The sequence below is a fragment of the Heloderma suspectum genome, chromosome Z, assembly GCF_057233095.1.
Source record: "Heloderma suspectum isolate Gila_16-S chromosome Z, 16-S_ref, whole genome shotgun sequence".
NCBI lineage: Eukaryota > Metazoa > Chordata > Lepidosauria > Squamata > Helodermatidae > Heloderma > Heloderma suspectum.
This window is the reverse complement of record NC_139476.1, coordinates 9,363,781-9,381,191: the sequence shown is the minus strand read 5'-3', so window position 1 is coordinate 9,381,191 and position 17,411 is coordinate 9,363,781. Positions and strand designations below refer to the sequence as shown.

The following is a 17,411-nucleotide window of genomic DNA, read 5'->3' as shown; positions in this document are numbered from 1 at the left end:
AACCCCCACTATAAGGCTGGGTGGGAAGCGGGGTGGGGGGCTTTAACGACTGGCAGCATTCAGAGAGTGAAGCTGGTCTTAAAGTGTGCGTCTCGAGCAAAACTTCCCTAGTTGAATGTCTGCCTGTCCCTAAAGGTATTTCAAGGCCCAGAATGCGCGGGGGGGAAGTGCACCTGGGGGAATAGGGTTCCCTTGGGAACTCGGAGCTCCTTTTAGGGACGCTGCTCAGCAGGGCGCACGTGGGATTTAGAGGAGCCCCACACACACAGGAAGCTCCCTTCCTGCAGGAATTCGGCTCTTTCGGCCCTTATAAGGCTATTTCAACCCCCGGCCAATCAGCGGCGGGAGGCGGCGCTCTCCTGGCCCCAAAACTTCAGTGAAGAAGGCGGGAGGCGCGGGAGGTGGGGCATGCTTCGCCTTGTCGACAGCGCCTGGGTACGGCAGAGGATGAGCGCCAACCAGTTCAACAAGGGTCCTAGCTACGGCTTGTCCGCGGAAGTCAGGAACCGGGTGAGTGCCGCTGACGGCGGCGCCCCAGGCCAGGTGCGCCCTGGGCGCACGGAGAAGGCGGCTTTGGAGAGGTGGCCTGCCGTGCGCTCTTGGGGAGGTGTGGCCCTGCGCCGCGCCCTTGGCGAGGGCAGGGGGACCCTGCCCGTGCTTCCCTTGTGGCCCGAATCCTTCCCGTAGTTTCAAGCAAATCCCGTCCTCCTAGCCTTCCCCAAAGAAAGTGGCAAAAGGGGCTAGGAATCGCAGGTGGAGGTCCCAGACTGGGGCCTCTGGATTGCATTAAGGGCCTCCCCACCTTTTGCATCACAATTTAGCTAGAATTTTGGAGGACCGGGCTTCAGGTCTCCGCTCTGCCGTGAAGCTTACAGTATTTATTTGGTTGAGGGGAGGGGGGAGTTTAAATTTATTTTAGGCATTTATATGCTGCTTGGGTTCTTCAGGTGCATAGCAAACTACATACGTATCAAAGCAGCATAAAAACAAAACCGATACATAGTCTTGTGGCAACATAAAAAATAGTGTCTACTAAGTGACCTTTGTCCACACTCTGCCTTGCCTACCTCACAGGGTTGTTGGGTTGATAAATGCAGCAGCGGGGGAGAGAACCATGTATGCAATCTTATGCCTCTTTGGAGCAAGGGTGGGATTTTAAAAGTAGTGGTTTGAACCCAGGGGGCTTGGCAGATCTCTGTACATCTGGATGAGGCGGCTGTGGACGTTGAAAGGTGTATCTGTGAGGTTGCGGTTTGTTTTGCTTTGTGGTTAATGTATTCATGCAACAGAGTTATACTATTGTATTTTAGCCAAAGTGACTAACCAAGAAAGACTTGAAAACAAAGGGATGGATCCAGATTTACGCTGGATCAACTGCATTAGGGGAAGTGGACTTCCCCACCCCCTTCGTCCCATGGCAGCCCTTCTAGCCCCCTGAAAATACTACGTAGAGAGTCAGGAAAACCGTGCTGAACAGGGTGAGCTGTGGTTTTGTATGTGTGTGTGTGTGGGGGGGGGGGAATCTGCCACAACTGGTGGAGGACTTTCCATGAGTGAAGCTTTCTTGTGGCTGAATGCAGATCCTGGTTCTAATCCCAAATGCCCAATATTAAAATCATGGGTAGCAAGCTTTGGAATCTTAAAGCCGTCTTCTCCACACTTTGGGCTATTTGCTTATTAGACCACAGGTGAGCTGGGACATGGTTTAAGCTAACCATGCTGAGTAAGTCATTCCTTCTTGAGTTTTAATAGGTGGACATGCTTGTGACGCCTCATTTTTCATACGATCAGTGACCAGATGGCCGTCATGTGCAGGATGCACATCACACCAGCCTCACCCAGTGTGCCCTCCAGCTGTGTTGGACAACAACTCCCATAACCCCCAGCCAGCTACACCTGGCTGAAGGCCCTTTCTACTCCCACTGCATTTGCTTATTGTGCAGCTGTCTTACCTTTCACAGATTTAAATCCACAGTGGTGTCATGTTGTCCTGGCTCACGATAAACTTGGCAGAATGCAACTTCCCTATAATACGTTGAAAAGAACAGCATGCCACCCCACATTTACTGAGGTCTTGATGTCTGTGCATTGACATGGAGGTACACTAGGGTCAAAACATCTACTTAAGGCCCATCTTGTGCATGTTTAGACAGAAAAAAATCCTGCATGCATAGGATTGCACCTTTAGAGATTTAACTCCTAGAATCTAAAGCAGCTTTCCCCAACCTGCTGCCTGCCAGTTGCTTTAGACTCCAACTCCCATCATCCCCAGTAATCAGGACTGCCAGGAGTTGCAGTCCAAAACATCTGGAGGGTACCAGGTTGGGGAAGGCTGATCTAAAGACTTGAGAGAAGGAGCCCAGCCCTGAAGAATGACAGCTATAGCGCTTTGTACTACATCCTTTATGCAAGCATCTTCAAAAGGCTAAAATGGGGCAAGTGAGTTGCCAAAGGCAGAGTCCAGAAACAGGATAGTTGTTTGTGCATGAGCAAAACTTCATTGCCCATGAGTGTGTGATGAGTGCCTAAAGCGGTGTGCCTCTGAGCACATGCAGAGTAGCTTTCTCTTCCTAGTGAATAATACAGCTTTCCCCTCGCCGGGGTTAAGAAGTGGGGATCCCAAACAAGAGGCCGTGCCTTCCCTGGAGATTTTAGCCTTGGCGCCTTGTGTCTCAAATGAAATTTTATTTTTCTTCTTTTGAACAACAACAAACCTCTTTTTCTGTAAAGAAACTAGATAGGGCAGAATGTTGGGAGTGTATAGGCCTATTTTGGGCAGGAAAGCCTCTCCCTTTGTGGGTTAAAAGAGGTGTTAACTCAGGACCGTTCTTGTCTCCTGCTGTATTCCTGGAGTCCTGGCCTTGCTCTGCTTCCCACTCCTGTCTCATCCACTGCTCACTTCCACTTGCTGAAGACTGTGATATCCTGGTTCCATCCCAGGTCACTACCACTCCTGGGAACTTCTTGTTGCCACGTTCCTTGAGTCTGTCCGAGCCATCTGATCGTTCTGTGAGTCGGAGAGAGCTGCAGGGATTTGCTCCTCTTTCACTTGTTCCACAGAGGGGAGGGCACGTGTTCCAGTTTTCTCCCTTCACGGATTTCTGGTTCCAGCGATCTTTCTTTCTTCCTGCTTTTCCAACAGCCACTGCCTGAGCTTTTAAAGGCATTTTAACTAGGAAAAAAATCAGCTAGCTGGAGGTGGCATGTCCTTGAGGGTGTATTGATTGCAAACATGTGTTTTGACCCCTGGAATCTGTGTACAGCCAACTGTGGTGAGAGGCTATGGACGAAGGTAAAAACACACCCTTCCACTCCCCCCCAAGTTCTGATGTTCTCCCAAACCGGAGCGACGTTAGGGAGAGCCTGCATCTGGTGAGCTGGGGTTCCTTGCCATGCCCAGTTCTTTGAGTATCTTGTTTCACTTCCTCATGCAGTGACTTTGCTTCCAGCTGTTAAATAGGAATGCAGAGGACTGGTGACTTATAGCTGATGTCTAGACACATGCCTTCCTGCTGAGTGAGTTCATGGGGGGGGGCGAGGCAAGATTCGAACAAGGGACGCACCGGTTATCAACTCACTCAGGCTAACTCCAAAGGAGGAGAGGCTTGCAAGCGCAGGCCAGAGGTCAAATGAGTCCACCTGTCCCCAGCCTGGTGCCGTAGCCAGCATGACCAATGACAGATCTAGTCAGATCTGAAGGCAGTACCCACACCCGCCCCGGTGTTTTCAGCAGATGCCTGCAGGAAGCCCACAAACACAGGCAGCTGGCCCTGAGCAGCTCATATTGAGTAGCGTGTTTGTTTCTTCTGTTTTTTAGTCTGCCCGATAGCCTTGTGTTCTCTGGGTGGATTACAAACCACTGAAATATAATATCAAGGCATAGAATGCAATCTGAACAGGTAAAAGAATAGAATAAGATAACAAACAGGTAAAATAAAAGTATCAGGCAAAATAACAAACATCATAGGAATAGATAAATAGAAAGATGAATAAAAATTGTTGTAAATCTAAAATGCCTGGGAGAAAATAAAGGGGTTTCTCTGGTGCATAAAAGATAACAGCCAGGGTGCCCTGGGGCAGGGGGCGGTGTTACATAAATAGGGTGCCACGGCTGAGAAGGTTCTCTCTCATGTAGCCACTCACCTAACTTCTTTCAGTGTGGGGTACCTGGCCTCTGAAGATGGCTTAAGTTCCAAGCAGGTATGTAGGCATATTGCCTTTTAACTTAACTGAGGGTGCAATCCTATGCCTGTTTAGACAGAAAAAAGTAATAAGAACATCAGAAGAGCCCTGCTGGATTAGACCAAGGGTCCATCTAGTCCAGCATTCTGTTCACACCATGGCCAAACCAGCTGTCAACCAGGAAACCACCATCAAGGCTGGTTGAGGAATGCTAGGAGTTGTAGGATGTTTTTCTGCCTAAGCATGCATAGGATTGCACCTTTAATTTTATTATTGCACTGATGAAAATGCATACATCTTGGTGCCTATTCTAAAAATCTGGTCTTGCGTGCAAGATAATCCTGTATTTACGTGGCAGCTTTTAAGAGCTGCAGTCACACAGCTATCTTAACATCTGTCGCTCAGGAGCAGAAAGGATATTAACTATATTGCAGAAAGTCATCGTCTTTTTGAAATGCCAGTTGGGGCGCGCCAGCTCAGAAGTTTAGATCTCTTCCAGAAGTTAGTCCAACGAAAAGACTAGGCCCCAAGAGAGAGAACCTGAAGAATGAAATACGTAAGACAACTTCCTGAACTCCTGTCTATTCCCGGGGCTACTCTCTCAGCCTTATCCTCCAACTGCAAAACAGAGAAAAGGTGTTTCTGTATTGGTGGCTTCAGGGCTGGTGTCGAGGGTAGGCATGGTTGGGCACTTCCGAGGGCCCGCACCCCAGCAGGGGCCCCCTGACAAGAGTCCCCTGGACTTGCTTCTCCTCCTCAGCGTTGCAACTGCATGTTCCCCTGCCTCTTGCTCTGGCACAGACAACGGTGGTAGTGTGAGAAAGAGGAGCAGGAGATGCCAGGGCCCGCTTGCTCCCTGGCTCTCTGCCTGCCGTGCAAGTGAGCGGTTGCAATGATGAGAAAGAGGATGTGGAGCAATAGCAGCTGGTGACGGTGGTGGTGAGGAGGGAGACTCACTGAGGGAGGGGCCCATGGAGAAGGCCTTCCCCGAGGGCCCTCCAAGACCTGGAGCTGGCACTGACTGGCTTGGCGTACTAAAATAAAATAAGGAGATCTGTTCTGGATCATACCTAAATGTCCCTCTGTTTTCAACAGCACAACACCAGAAGCTCCAACACAAACGGGGAATGAAGCCTCCTCTGCGGTGTATCCCTCAGCATCTGGTGTCCAGGGGTAGGCTGCCTCTGAACATGGGGGCTCAATTGCATTATCATAATTAAGAGAATTAGTTTAATCGGTTTCTCTTTTTCTAAGCCATCAAGCCAGTCAATCCTGGCTCCAGGTTTTGGAGGGTCCTTGGGCAAGACCCCCTCCATGCACCCCCTTCCTCTGTGTGCCTCCCTGATCAACACCCTTGTCAACAGCTTCTCTGGCTCCACATCCTCTTTCTCATAATTGCAACCTCTTGCTTGCTTAACGGGTAGGGAGCCAGCAGGCTGCGGCATCTCCTGCTCTTCCTCGTCACCACCATCGTTGTCTGGACCAGAAGCAAGAGGCAGGGGGACACAAGCCTGCCACGAAGTTGGGCACCAAGGATTAGCAGAGGTCTAACCAGTTGGCACCAGAGTGCAATATAATATGCAAGTAGTGACTCAAGAGAAGACTCCTCTCCCTTAAGACTTCTTCGCAAGAAGAGAAGCTGCAACGTATGGTACCAGAGAATGCAACATCAAGTCTGCCCCGAAGTCCAGCATCCTGTTTCCAACAGGAGCTTGTCAGAGGCTCAAACAGGAAGTCCACAAGCAGGCTGCCCCTCTGCCATCATGTGCCTCCCTGGCATCTGGTACCCAAAGGTAGACTGCCTTTGCACACAGAGGTTCCATTTTTAGCTTTCACAGCTCGCAGCCATTGATAACCTTATTTAATACATTTTCCACCCTGCATCTCTCCTGTCTCTCCTTAAAATTGGCATGATTGTTTTTGGTTTTGCTTTGACCTTTATTGTTAATTAGTTTGGATTTTTCGAGAAGAAAGTGGGATAGTCCTGCCATTAGGCTAGTAAAACAAAATTGAGCTTCCTTGCCCACACAGACTTGCATTAGCCCTTTGTGGCCCACGGAGAGGGCACCAGGTTGGGGTAGGCTGCTATAATTTCTTAAAATTTTCATAATAATCTACATACTTTGAGTAAAGCCTTCTCTTGAAAAGCATTTCAGTCATTCAGAAAGAGAAGATAGCTCATTAGCGGTTTTTCTTCAGTGTTTCCCCAAATTTCAATTTCTTCTGTTGGGGAACAATTGAATAATAGTCCTGGGGAGAGGAGAGAGGATAAAACAGGGGAAAGGGTTTTTTTCCCCACCCCAGACCTTCACATTGCTATATAAGACTACTTCATATATTCACATATGCAGTGATTCTGTTACGGAGTGTGTGAAAATGGTGTGTTTACAACTCTTTTTCTGATCCGGAAAAAGCTTTCCTGCTGTTTTCAAGCAAGCAAGTTGCTATTACAGGCCTGGTTTATCCTGCATTGAGGTATCCGTTACCATGGTGGGAGCCCAGGTGCTGAGCACTTGGTACCTTGTGCCAATGATCTTTCACTTATGACAGTTTGTGCCCACAGGGTTGTACATGAAGAGACATCTTGCCAGTCAGCAAGAAGACCTCATAACATTTAATGGGCAAGCCGCATGTCCTTTAATCATGTAGGAAAACACATCCCTGGCTTTATGGCGCCATATAATCAGCCCTGAAGTATTTCCTGAGATGTAGGCTCAGAGCCTTTCCAAAGGGCGTCTGAGGGAGCTTGTGGCAGAGCAAAGAGCTGGTTCTGCGTTCCAAACTGGCAACCGTTCTTGATGGCTGTGCTTTCCTCTGGCCAAATCTTTAATAGGTGGAACTTCCAGAAATCCCCTGACTTAAAAAGAGCACCCTTTGTCCATGTATAAGACTCGGAAAGCTTGAATTTGGGATGGGGTGGGAATTGCAGAAACAATTGTTAATATTAGGATTGAGTGTTTTGTAGCGGTTGCAAGCAGCGATGTAGTTTTTCTCTAAAGGAGCTTCCCACAGCTTGGATAGTTCCGTTAGAGTTCTGGCTGGTTCTGACTGAAACCTGGAGCGGAATCACCACTCCACTGGCATCCCCAGCTTCCACTGCTTTTCAGAAATTTGGGGGATCTGATACAAAGCTGAAGTGTCCTGTGCTACTTTTTCATGCTGTATAAATATGTCAGGTGCCTTTTCCAGTGGCCAGAAGTTTTCGTGCTTTGGACTTCCTTTGCTGAGCAGAGGGCTGGACTGCTAGACCCCCCCCCCCACTCTAGAATCTTTATGATATATTTGGTTAGAAAGAGAACACAGAATAAATCACATTGTGCTTTAAATATGGATAGTAAAAGCTGTAGTTTGGGACTCTCTGTCTCTTCCCCCAGATAGTTTTAAATAATTTAAGACATGAAATAGCATGATGTTCCATTAAAATTTTAAAGAAAAATGAATGGCTATGCTACTGTTGACATCCTAATTCTAACATGCCCGAAGAGCTGTGTGTTGTATATATTTTCCTAGGTCTAGTTATCAAGAAAAAAAAAATTAATTACAACGTCAAAATTTGTCGGTTTGACTGGTCTTGCACCTGTCTGTTATATCACTAATTAGTGAACAGACCTGGCTTTGCACAGGTTGGAATAGCCCTTAGTTTGATACAGCAAAGGCTTCAAGCAAACGTACGCAGCTGTCAGTTTGGACCCATGTGCCTGCCCTGTCTGAGTAAGCCATGCTCACTGGCACCTCTAGGCACAGCCCCTGCCATGCTATACCCTTGTGGGAGGGGTATGTCTATTCCATTCCCTGGGGGGGGGGGTGCCCCACAGTAGGGCAGAGGGGCAGGTCCCGCAGCCTACTGATCTCCCATGGCTTCAAACTGCATGGACTGCAAAGCTGTGTGGTGGTTAGGAAAGTCTGCCACCTAGTGACTGAAGATGTTACTGTTGCTTCAAACAAATGGACACACTTAAATAAATTAATGCATTTAAAAAACAAAATAACCCCAAGGCACCCCTCTCCCCCAATGGTCTGCTTCTTATGCATGCCAAGTTTCAGGTACATAGGTTTCACAGTCTAGGTTCTATGATGCTGACAGAGAGACAGACACACATCCTCTTTTATTATTGTAGATTCATTTTTATGCAATGTGTTTTTAGAATTGGAAAACTTTCCGTGGAGAAATATAGTAGCAGAAAATATTCCAATCTGCATCACTGCTTCTAGGATATAAAAGTAAAAAAAAACTAAGCTGAAATTATTATAGTTCACCAGGGTAGATAAAAATTGTTCTTTAAAAATGGATTTAAAAATTTAAAAATTAGATTTATTTAATTTGAATCTATTTTTTTAAAAAATCATAAAATATTACATTTCTCTCTAACTTAAGAAATAACATAATTACAATTAGATTCAATGATTTAAAAAACCCTGCTGGTTGAAGACCAGAGTTAAGGCCAGCTCTTGTTGACTTAAGCTCTACGAAGCCAGGAAATGAGAAGCTGATTGCTTAACTGCCATGGTCAGTAACGTGCAATGTCACAAATTGTGCCTGTTTGTAAGCAACAAATAGGCATGAGCCAACTCGCGTGATATTCCTTTAGCGATACAGGAAGGCCCATATGCTTCGTAAATCAGTACAGGACCAGGACAATGAGAAGTGAAGGCTGATGCTTTAATTGACGCTAAGGCTGATGCCTTAACTGATGTGCCCCGTGATCAGTAATGATGTTCTGCGGTGTCACAAACTGTGCTTGCTTACAACTTACTTTCCATGCACCCACACTTTTCCTGGGTCTTTCAGGATCAAATCCGGATGGGGAGGATGGAGTTCTTGGGACCAAAAGATACTGCACGTTGTCCGGGTCCTCCTTATGAGGCATCTTGACAACAGCTGAGCCACTGCATTCATTTAATCTGTTTCTAAATGACCTAGCTCTTTCCTTAAAATTGATGGATTCTCATTCTCCCAAGCTGCTGCTGCTGCTGCTGCTGCTATTATTATTATTATTATTATTATTATTATTATAATAAATAATGAGGTTGAAAGATTTCGGTACTTCTCAGAACAGTTGTTGGGGTTCCTAGGCGTGTGCCTAATGCAGTGTTGTGCTTGGAAACTGGATTAAACTCCGTAACGCCTTGGGCCTCTACTCTATCTGGATGGATGGGGAGAACAAACCTATGCCCCAACACAGCGTGTGTGTGTGTGCGGGGGGGGGGATAGAGTATTTCAGTTTCCTGGCTCCGAGTTCAGAGAACTGTGCTGTCTGCTGCTATGGGCTTGCAAACACAAGCTCGTAGGGGGTGAAAGGGGGTGTTCCCTGGGAGGAGAGGAGACTGGGGGCGTAGGGCTACAAGGTATCCCCAGCCATCCCCAACCTCCTTTCCTTCCCTTCCCCGAAGCCTCCACTGGGTGAAATCGCCAGTCTAGCTAAAATGTTGCACCCTAAATTTTGTTTTGACCAACAGGACTCTTTAACAGTTCTATGATTTGGCAAGACTCTTACGGAAATAGCTGGCTGAAGGCTGTGCACTGTAAAACAATGAAAGTGGGTGTTTCTCCATTTGCACATTTTTCTTTGGGCAAGGAAAAGGCAAAATAAGTTCTTCAGTTAAGACTGCATGATATTGAACAGCGAAATCTGATGTCCTTGACACCTAAATGTTGTTTTCCTTCTATTTTTTGGCATTCAATTCCCAGTTGGGAGCAAAAGACCTAACTATCTAAAGCTGTTCCAAGTCTACAAGCCTCAGGTTGCATTTACACTGGCTTCTGTGAATGCTTTACTATCTGCCATACTGTAGAGGAGATTCAGTAAGGGTTCTTCATTGGCACCTTGTTGCCCCTGCAATTCAGGGGATTTAGAGGTTGTAGTGCATGTTTTATTATATTGCAGTTTTTTGTCTGAATATTAGGAAAGAAGTGATTGCCCTTTTATCTAAGTTTCCTGGTATGTATTTCACTGTTTAGCTGACACCATTCCTGTAGTTAACTGGAAAAATTGCTAAGGTGTGTTTTTTTTTCTCTTGCAGTTAAGCTGAGAGCTAAGTTGACCTGTTTTTTATTTGCTCGTGGGTGGTGCACTGTTTTATACATCTTTGTATATATATTTTATTGCTCTATATGCCTTTGTATATACGTCTTGTATACCTTAGTTTTTCATTCGGGTCATGAACTGCAACAAACAGATTTGGATTTGGAACATGGCGTAGTGGTCAGATTTGAAAAAGTTTCTGTGGGAAACTTGATTTAAATTGATGTTTTTCTTGATTTAAATCGACCTTTTTGAATCAAAGCAATCATTAAATTGCTTGGATTTAAATCAATCCACCTTGTGGTTAAACGAGGCCAATTTTTGTTAAAGCAGAGCGATAGAACTTCATTTTATTTCATCCTGCAGTGGGCTATTGAATTGCAGGGGTGGGGTAGAATTCAGATATTGGAAGCTGTAAAGAAAAATATTATCTATTGAAAGGATCCTATCAAGGACTGCAGTGACCTGGTTCAATCTTGTGTGTGACTGAAGAGGGAGTGGCTGCTAACACACCAGTAATTGATTTAATTGTATTTGTAGAAGTAAATTATGCTGGCTTATATATTTCTGTGGGATAATGCTGCTTTGCGTAAATTTTCCCCGTCTAATCTCCTGGAAATTATTCTTGGCTTGATGATCAGATAAATGTATAATCGCATGCCTAGGGTAACAGACTGGCAGTTACCAGCATGTTTTTGTTTTAATTGAAAACATTTTCTAAAACTGACAAGGACGTCAGGCGGCTGTCAAGGTTTGGTTTTATGCTTTAAAAAATGTTTGCAATGGGCTTCTGTTATGTTCTTGGTTTTTAACAACATTATTAGCAACCTTGGGATAAAAAATTTTCTGGAGTACTGTAAATGTTTATGATGGGCTTCCGTCATGTTCTTGGTTTTACTAACTTTGTTAGCAACCTTGGGATAAAAAGAATTCCTGGAGTAGTGTAAATGTTTACAATGGGCTTCCATCATGTTCTTGGTTTTACCGACATTGTTCGCAACCTCGGGATAAAAGTTTCCTGGAGTAGTGTAAAAATGTTTTAAAGGAACTGCTTTGGAGACTCTGGGAAGTACAAATAGGCTGAACCGTAAGATTTCTGATCCCCTCCCTGTATTCGATGGCTGTAAAAGTTAAGAGCTGGTATGCAGTTTGCCCAGTTAGGGAAAAAGGTCTAGCATAAACGTAAACCAGTAATTAGCAGTTCCTGCCTTGTCCTAGGAGTACAGGCTAGGAAAGCATCTCTATATGGCTGGAAGTATGTTGGGGTAATTGTTGCCCCAGAAGGCTGATCCTGTTTTTTTCCCAGCACTGCATCAGGGATATTTGGCTGGGGGCGGGGTACCAGCAAGACTTTGACACACTCCTGATATGTTTGTACTGTCAGCAGTACCCAGCCACAGGATGTGACCTGCCCTGTTCCTCCAGGTTATTAGCTGACTGAGAGTTCTTGGGAAGTATTGGTTCTTTTCTTTTTATAAGGGACAAAGAGGAAAAAGTGCTAAAAATTGGATTTATTTCTTTGTTTCTTTAGTATTTCACTTGCTGCTTTCTGTTTAGAGAGTCTCCAAAGTGATTTAGAGCGCAATCCTATGCAAGTTAGACAGAAAAAAGTCCTACAAGGATTTTTTTTCTGTCTAAACTTGCATAAGATTGCATCTTTATTTGTTTAATACACTATTACCCTACTCCTCAAAACATTTTCCTGAGGTGGCCAACAGAGATAAAGCTACGAATATCATGATAACCCAGAATAATTTTCAAAGAACAAACATAAACTCGTTGTTGTTGTTGTTGTTGTTGTTGTTGTTATTATTGTATTTGTTTATATCCTGCCTTTTTCCCAATACTGGGGCTCAAGGCGGTCTTACAGCGTTAAAACTGCTACAGTTAAAACCTGTTACCAACCTATGAATAGAATTTGTCTGTAGCACAAAGGCTACTAGTCCTGATGGCTCTGTGCTCCCTCCAGTACCAGAGGCAGTGAGCCTATGTACACCAGTTGCTGGGGAACATGGGCGGGAGGGTGCTGTTGCCCTCATGTCCTGCTTGTGGGTTCCTGGTCGACCGCTGGTTGGCCACTGTGTGAACAGCATGCTGGACTAGACGGACCCTTGGACTGATCCAGCATGGCTGTTATGTTCTTATGCCATTACAAAATTCAGTACTATATGACATGTAGCAATACAAAAATATAACAATACAGAATACCAGTAAAAGCAACCAACTGGTAACAGACCTTTACAAAAGACTTATAACAGCTAATCTCCTATACAGCCCACTGCAGTCATCTTTTAAAAATTGTGACAGATTTTCTGTGTTGCTATTGCAAAGGTAGCAACCTACCTTTGCAATAGCAAATTGAGTAGGGCACGGAGACGGAAGGATTTGTAGGAAAGGTGGGTTTTGGGAGTGGAGTCACACAGGTGTTCTGGGAAGCTGTTCCAAGCATATGGGGGAGGAATGGCAGAGTCCTTTCAGACCTTGGATGGCTGAGGGTAGTGGAGACGGACAAGGGAAGGTTGCAGGAAGGGATGTGTGTTGGGATATAAGAAGGGAGAGAGAATGGGAAGCGCTGGGGAGATGTGGGCAAGGAGTGTGTGCTGGGTCTGGGAATGGACAGGAAGCCAGTGTAGGGATTTCAGAAGGGGCAGGGTGTGATCAGAGCAGTGAGAGAAGTGAGTGAATTTAGCAGTAGGGTGCTAGACAGATGGGGAGGGGAACCAAGGGGAGAAAATGGAAGACCCAATAGGAGGAAGCAGTTGGCAAGGTGAGAGATGAGAAGGTGTAGATCTGAGCTGGGGGCACGAACCCATTCAAAGAGGCATCCCTGGCCCTGTCTGAGTGAAGGGGAATGCCTCTCCTAAGATTGCTGCTCTTGACACACGCATGTGCACCATCTAAAACAAAATCATATTGGAAGAAAAAAGCTGTGATTAACAAGGTGCTGGACTTAGCAGGCTTCCCTTCGTTGGCTTAAATTAAACTTTTGTGATGTTATTCTCATTGGGTAGCTTTTTCCTGCCGGCTTCAAATCTACAGGGGCTTCTAAAGAAAAGGGTCAGAAAGAAACCTTGCTTGGATCCAGGGCTTTTCTCCAGCTGTCCTTTCTCTAGGCTGTGTACAAATGCTGTCTGGGTGCTGCTGAACTGACATTATTTGGCCCCGCCAAATCTTGAATCTATGTGCGGTTAAAGTTTTTGCCTACAGGTTGATTCATAAAGAAATGGGTTCCCGAGACTGAACTCCCTAATGCTGCCTCACTCTCTGTCTCTGTCTCTCTTTGAGTTTTGTATGTGGAATTCCAGAGTGTGGCTGCTATCTGCCTCAGAGGATCTTGTGGTCAGTTAGTGTGGCGAAATACTTCTTGAGAGGTACTTTGGAATCTCCACGTGGCTTAAGAAGCTGCCAATCTGTGTTAAGTTGCTTTTAAAGTTGAACGGTATAGCTGTGCATGGAATTGGCACCTGAAATGGTGTCTGTGACCCAGTTCGTGAAAAGCACCTCCTACTCCCACACATGAACCTGCCCTGTTGCTAAGATCTTCTGCTGAGGCCTTTCTCCAGGTGCCCCTGCCTTCAGAGGATAGGTGGGTGATCCCATGATGGGGTTGGCATGGACAGCGCCCTTCAAGCATTTGAGGAAACATTCTAGACCTCTGTCTCCTTTTTCCCTCTCCAGCTTGCCCAGAAGTATGACCCTCAGAAGGAAGCAGAGTTGCGGGTGTGGATAGAAAGCATCACTGGAAGGGAGATCGGCCCCGATTTCCAGAAGGGGCTGAAAGATGGCGTCATACTTTGCGAGTGAGTAGTAGGCCAGTCAAGGAGAGCCTGTGTTGTTACCCCATAACCACTTCCGGAGTCTATTGCTGATTGGAAGAGAGGGGCGTCTGTTGACTCTGCTGGATGGCAGGTAGCGGTTGCAACTCTAGATTCAAATTTATGGAGGAGGCGTGGGCTGTCAGTGGGGAATTGGCCAAGAGAGTTAATAGTCTGTGAGCCATTATTCTCTCGTCTATGGCTTGTTAATTCTCCATATAGACTAGATTCAAATTCATGGAGGAGGTGTGGGCTGTCTGTGGGGAATTGGCCAAGAGAGTTAATTGTCTATGGGCCATTATTCTCTGGGTCTTTTGCTTGTTAATTCTCTATATAGACTAGTTTCAAATTTATGGTGGAGGCATGGGCTGTCAGTGAGGAATTGGCCAAGATAGTTAATAATCTATATGCCATTATTCTCTAGTCTCTAGACTTATTAATAGTCTATGGGCCATTATTCTCTCCAGATTACCATTTGGAGAGAATAAACTTGGTAGCCCCCTTTTTTTAAATAGCCTATGATGCTAGTAAAGTTATTAGCCGAGATGGACATGAGTAATGAGTAGCTTTAACCCCCAACAATACATGAATTAAGTTTTTTAAAAATTGCCAAAATTAAATATAGTTGTTTGGGACTATATGTTTGCCACCTTTTGCTGAATTAAGGCAAAAAAAGGGCTCGAATCAACTGGCAAAGATCCATTAAAAAAGGCTACTATGTTTATTAACTCGAGATAGTAATGATCACCCCTTTATCAGACCCTTGGCCCATGGACTATAAGTGGAATGTGGCAATAGAATCTGGATAGACCAAAGTCTTTCCAGAGGGAAGAGGCCATGGCTCAGTGGCAGAGCACATGCTTGGCACGCAGAAGCTCCCTGGTTCGATCCCTGGCATCTCCAGGTAGCTGTTCACTCTCGCATAGAAGGGAATGGTTCTTGATATATCACAGCAGGGGCCACCTTTATTTTTAGAAGGCTGGGGTAGGCAACATGTCCTCCAGATGTTTTGGCATACAACTTCTACGATCCCTCATCGGCTGTGCTGGCTGGGGCTGATGGGAGTTGCCAGAAACATCTGGAGGGCCACATGTTGCCCACTCCTGCTGTAGGGTCTTTGAAGTGCTTGTTGTTTTCGAGTTGAAGAGGATTGGTCCCTGCCCCAAGGGTTACAGGTTAAAAGGGGATTAGAGGAGGTTCATCAGTGACTATTGGCCATAATGACTAAATAGGGCAGGGATCCAGAATCTTTTTCTTTTGGGACAATTTTTATTATTCCCCCTCCCCTTACATGTGATAGTCCAGGCGTATCAAAAATTATATAAGGCAGAAAAATATAGAACACACTGTTCACATAAACCAGAGAGGCCAATATGCTACAGGCGGAGTGTTATGAAGTTGAGTATTGCCAACATACATTTACTATGGATTGGTATCAATTTATTATGTATCTTGTTTCCTACTTCCTTTTGCCATTCGTAACTTATTTGTTAGCTTTTCTGTTAAGGCAATTTTCCAAACCTGGGCCCACGAAGCATCCAGTGAGACTCCTCTTAAGTCCTTCCAAAATTGAGCAATAACCAGTCCGGCTGCCGCCAACCAAAAATCCAGCCAGCGGCCTAAAGTAACAATTTCTATTATTTCCCAAAAACACTCCTGAGAGTGCCAACCCCAATGTTCTCTCCAATTGCTGTCCAAGTATCTTATCAATTTCACCAGAAACTTTGCCACTTTTACACAGGACCACCACATAAAGGATGCAGAATCTTTTTCAGACCACGGGGCGATTTCCATTTCAGATGAGCTTTTGGGGGCTGCATTCCAGTGGAGGATGGGGCTGGAGGCAAACCGGGGTGAGGCTGATGGCAAACAGGCCAAAATATTTTTAAAAAGCCAGCCTGTTTTATCTCCCTTCTGCTATTAACTCAGCCTCAGCCTTCTGCTATTAACTCAGGAGAAACATTTCAGCCTTCTAGAGTGGGGAAAAAGCTGCACAATAGCCAGGAAACCACCAAACGGTTGGTGGTTGGGGGAAAGGGAGTGGGGCCCTAGGAAGTGGGGTGACTCTGGGGACCCGCAAGGGATTGGAGGTTCTCCACCCCTGAAATAGAACCTCCATCTTCAGAAGCAGCATAGTTCTGTATGCTAATTTCTGGGACTGGGGAAACAACATGGGTGAGCTACATCCTTCATGACCTGATTGTGGGCTTTCCTCTGGCCAGTGTCGGAATCAGGATGTTGGGATGGATGGACGTTAGGTCTGATCAGCCAGACTGCTGCAGACCCATCCTGGGTGATTTGGCTGTAAGCACAGATCTTGGGTGCGTGGGTGGCCTTCGTAGCTCTCATGCTCCTTTCTGCTCCCTTGCCACCTCCGATGAATTAGCATTAGAATGGCACTAAACTAGAGCGCCAACTGTTTTTCCCAACAGGCTAATAAACACACTGCAGCCAGGCTCCGTACAGAAAATCAACCGCTCTGCTCTCAACTGGCACCAGGTATGTGTTTGTGGTGCAAAAGCGGGAGAAGAAACCTGGACGGTTTCAAACAGGGGAGGCATGGCTGGGCAGCTGCCAAGGGCCCACAGCCCAGTAGCTGACCGCTGACGAGGGCTCCTGCTCTTTACCTTTGCAGCCTGCGTGTTCGCCCGCTTCTCGCTCTGGCCCAGAGAAGGGTGGTGTTGAGAAAGAGGAGCAGGAGATGCCGCGGCTCTCTTGCTCACTAGAGTGGGGTGTGGGAGACGGCGATTTGCATAACTTGTTTTACTAGACATGGGGGAAGAGCTTTGCAGGTGAAACTCCACCTCCAGCCATTAAAAACACTGTTCAGCTACCTTGCTGGGCTCCGGGATTTCAAGCAGCGTTACCCTAGCCGCTAGAGAGTCGCTTCTCCCTTTTAAATGGCAGCTGAAGTTTCTTGGGAAGCGGAACGCACTGCAGGGGTCAGGACTGCAGTCTTCCACAGGATGTCTGCACACATACACAGCTGTTGGCATTTACTGCTATCGCCTCTTCTCTCTGTCTGTTCTTCTTTATGCCTCTGTGAAAGGTGGCCGACTTCTGCATCCAGTGTATTGATCCCCTGTCCAGCGTACAGGACTCCTGACAGCAAACATGGCGAACATGGCCAAGGGAGCCGGTGTGGTGTGGTGGGGAGAGTGCTAGACTGAGAGCCCCAGGTTCTAGTGCCCACTCGGCCAGGGAAGCTCACTGGGTGATTTCGGGCCAGTCACAGACTTAGCCCAGCCTACCTCGCAGGGTTGTTGTTGTGAGGATAAAAAGAGGATTATGTAGCCGCCTTGGGTTCCTTGGAGGAAAAAAGGCGGGATATAAATGCAGTAAGTAAGTGAATAAAATAAATGTGCCAAGTTACAGCACAGGGTTTACCAGT

General features: G+C 46.1%; 1 protein-coding gene across 2 annotated transcripts in view; it reads left to right on the top strand.

Annotated features, from left to right (window-relative positions):
* The first annotated feature begins 394 nt into the window (after positions 1-394).
* Positions 395-17,411, top strand: part of CNN2 (calponin 2) — a 32,034-nt gene continuing 15,017 nt past the window's right edge. For both annotated transcript variants that reach the window (XR_014786495.1, XM_084826053.1), the window contains exons 1-3: positions 395-510; positions 13,884-14,005; positions 16,453-16,519. Coding sequence is in view for 1 of the 2 variants with exons in the window: in XM_084826053.1 (XP_084682179.1) it covers positions 409-510; positions 13,884-14,005; positions 16,453-16,519 (291 nt within the window). In the remaining variant the exon portion in view is untranslated. The remainder of the gene's footprint in view (positions 511-13,883; positions 14,006-16,452; positions 16,520-17,411) is intronic.